We start from the raw sequence: 2160 nt of genomic DNA on the forward strand, positions 1-2160 counted from the left end.
CAACCGTCAAGGGTCGTCATAGATCTCTCTAGTTTCTGCAGTAGTAGCTAGTTTTGTGATACAATCATCAGAAAGCTGCCATTTTTCATCACGTGATACCAATGGAATGCAATTGAACTTTGCAATTATTGCTCAAAGGTCAACCGTGTCCTACCTCCTCTGTCATAGAACTACTTACGGTAGAGGGCGTGGTTACACAAGAAATAATTTCAAAAATTTTAAAGCAGCCATTTTGGACGGCAACATGGCTAGTAGATATCAGAGAAAGATAGATCTCCTGTTTAATAATTCGTCTTTATCTCCTTTGGATCCTCTTCAGATTCCAGACATAGATTGGATTGATGACCCTAGGAAATGGCCTAAACTAGAATTTGGCCAAATGTATCTATACTTGATAGAATCACCTGGCCACTGAATTCACTAAAGAGAAGCTCAAAGCATACAAAAGTCTTCAGGCATACAATTATTATATAAGGTTTGTTTGTTTTATAGTGTATTATGAACATTATTTATTAAAAATATAGTGGATGGGTGCAGACTGTCTTCTTGTTCTTTATTCCTGGAACTGACAAATGCATACTGAAGGCCAAAGTAAAGCCATCTCAAAGAATGAACGACCATCCTCACATAGCTTGGGTTGGTCTGCAGCTGAATGGAGACATCATAAATGCTCATTGCTCTTGTATGGCTGGGTGAGTGACTACTGTTTACATATCTAATATTATTTTGTATGTCATTGAATAGACTGCACTGTTAAAACTGAGGTGTTGGCATACACTCGTGGGTGTCACAAATTTGGGTGTTGTTTACTATTGGGGTGTTGAATCAATCTAGCTTGGTGTTGTTCTATTGAAAGAGGGGTGTTACTACAACACTACAATTTGTGTCAAAGTTAAAGGATAGCCATGACACCCTTACAGGTGTTGCAATAACACTGTATTTAATACAGTGTGGGAGAGACATGTTCACATGTTGCAGCAATCCTTTTCAAGGTAGAGGCATTCAACAGGCTTGAACTGGGAAAAAGTAGTTGCACATCGTTGCCATGCGTTTGGAATCAAACCTTCACAAAGAATGTAGGTATTTGTTTTGTTAATTATTAGAGTCGTTATATTTGTCTAAGGTCAAACCTGCTCGAGCAGATGATATCAAATTCTTCAAGCCACGACATCAAAAGTCTACTTCTGTAACAGCCACAGGGTCGCAAAGTGGATCTTCCGGAGTAGTGTGTGAACTTGACCAGCCTCAGTTAGACAAAAAGAAGTTTCTTGATGCTTTATTTGCTTGCTCTCCAAACTCTGCTATATTCTCAGTAATGTATGGATACATAGACATGTCACTTGTTGCTGTGGAGGCAGATACTGAAGTAAACCTTCCCATGCAATTATTCAATTTGTACCAGCCTAGTTACTCGCAGTTACCACTAACTGACTTGTCACAGGTAGTCGCAACTACTTTTAATAAATATCTGAGGGTAACGCAAGCAGAATGTGACTTTCTAGAGAGCTCAACAAGGGGTCAGTCTTCTTCCTACTTATGGCACGATTATAGGAGAGGTCTCATCACCTCATCACACTTTCACTCAGTGCTGCATCATACTGGTAGAGCTTATCCTACATCAATTGTGCAAACAATAATGCAATACAAAAGTCTCAGTTCTTATATTCCTTCTTTAAAGTGGGGTAGAGAACATGAAGATATTGCTCGCAAAGAATATGCTAAATACATGATAACTCATGCTTCCTTTACCGTACAGGAGTCTGGACTAGTTATTAATGCATCTTACCCATTCATTGGAGCAAGAAGTCCCGACGGAATAGTTAACTGCATAATAAACTGTTGTGGTGATTAGGCAGTTTATCCGTTCCCTTGCGTATTACTGGCAGCCCAAAATGCAGGGATGAGAATTATTATACCTCCCTGACATGGCTGATAATCACCAACATTATGCACACAATTATGCACACAATCACACTCATGGAGTTCTTATTTTAGCCCAAGTAACTTATATAATTTCATTTAACTTTATTATTGCTATTTTTAGACAAAATTTATTTATTTTCACAGGAAGTCCTTCCACCTCTACTACATTCAAAGAATCAATGAATATCAACTATCTATAGAAGGGGTATAATGATTTCTAATATTGCTGAAAAGGTA

At 38.2% G+C, this 2160-nt stretch overlaps 1 protein-coding gene across 1 annotated transcript; it reads left to right on the forward strand.

The window, feature by feature from the left end:
- The first annotated feature begins 957 nt into the window (after positions 1-957).
- On the forward strand, positions 958-1993 carry LOC109590493 (uncharacterized). The gene is made up of 2 exons (XM_020006400.1): positions 958-1076; positions 1124-1993. The coding sequence occupies exon 2, from the start codon at positions 1316-1318 to the stop codon at positions 1850-1852; it is 537 nt and encodes a 178-aa protein (XP_019861959.1). The 5' UTR covers positions 958-1076; positions 1124-1315; the 3' UTR covers positions 1853-1993.
- The last annotated feature ends 167 nt before the right edge of the window (positions 1994-2160 follow it).

Source organism: Amphimedon queenslandica, unplaced genomic scaffold (assembly GCF_000090795.2).
Source record: "Amphimedon queenslandica unplaced genomic scaffold, v1.1 AMPQUscaffold_9939, whole genome shotgun sequence".
Classification (NCBI taxonomy): Eukaryota; Metazoa; Porifera; class Demospongiae; order Haplosclerida; family Niphatidae; genus Amphimedon; species Amphimedon queenslandica.

Bases quoted from the DNA above. Each gene is read 5' to 3' on its own strand.
- LOC109590493 (XM_020006400.1), top strand. From the start codon at position 1,316: ATGTATGGATACATAGACATGTCACTTGTTGCTGTGGAGGCAGATACT.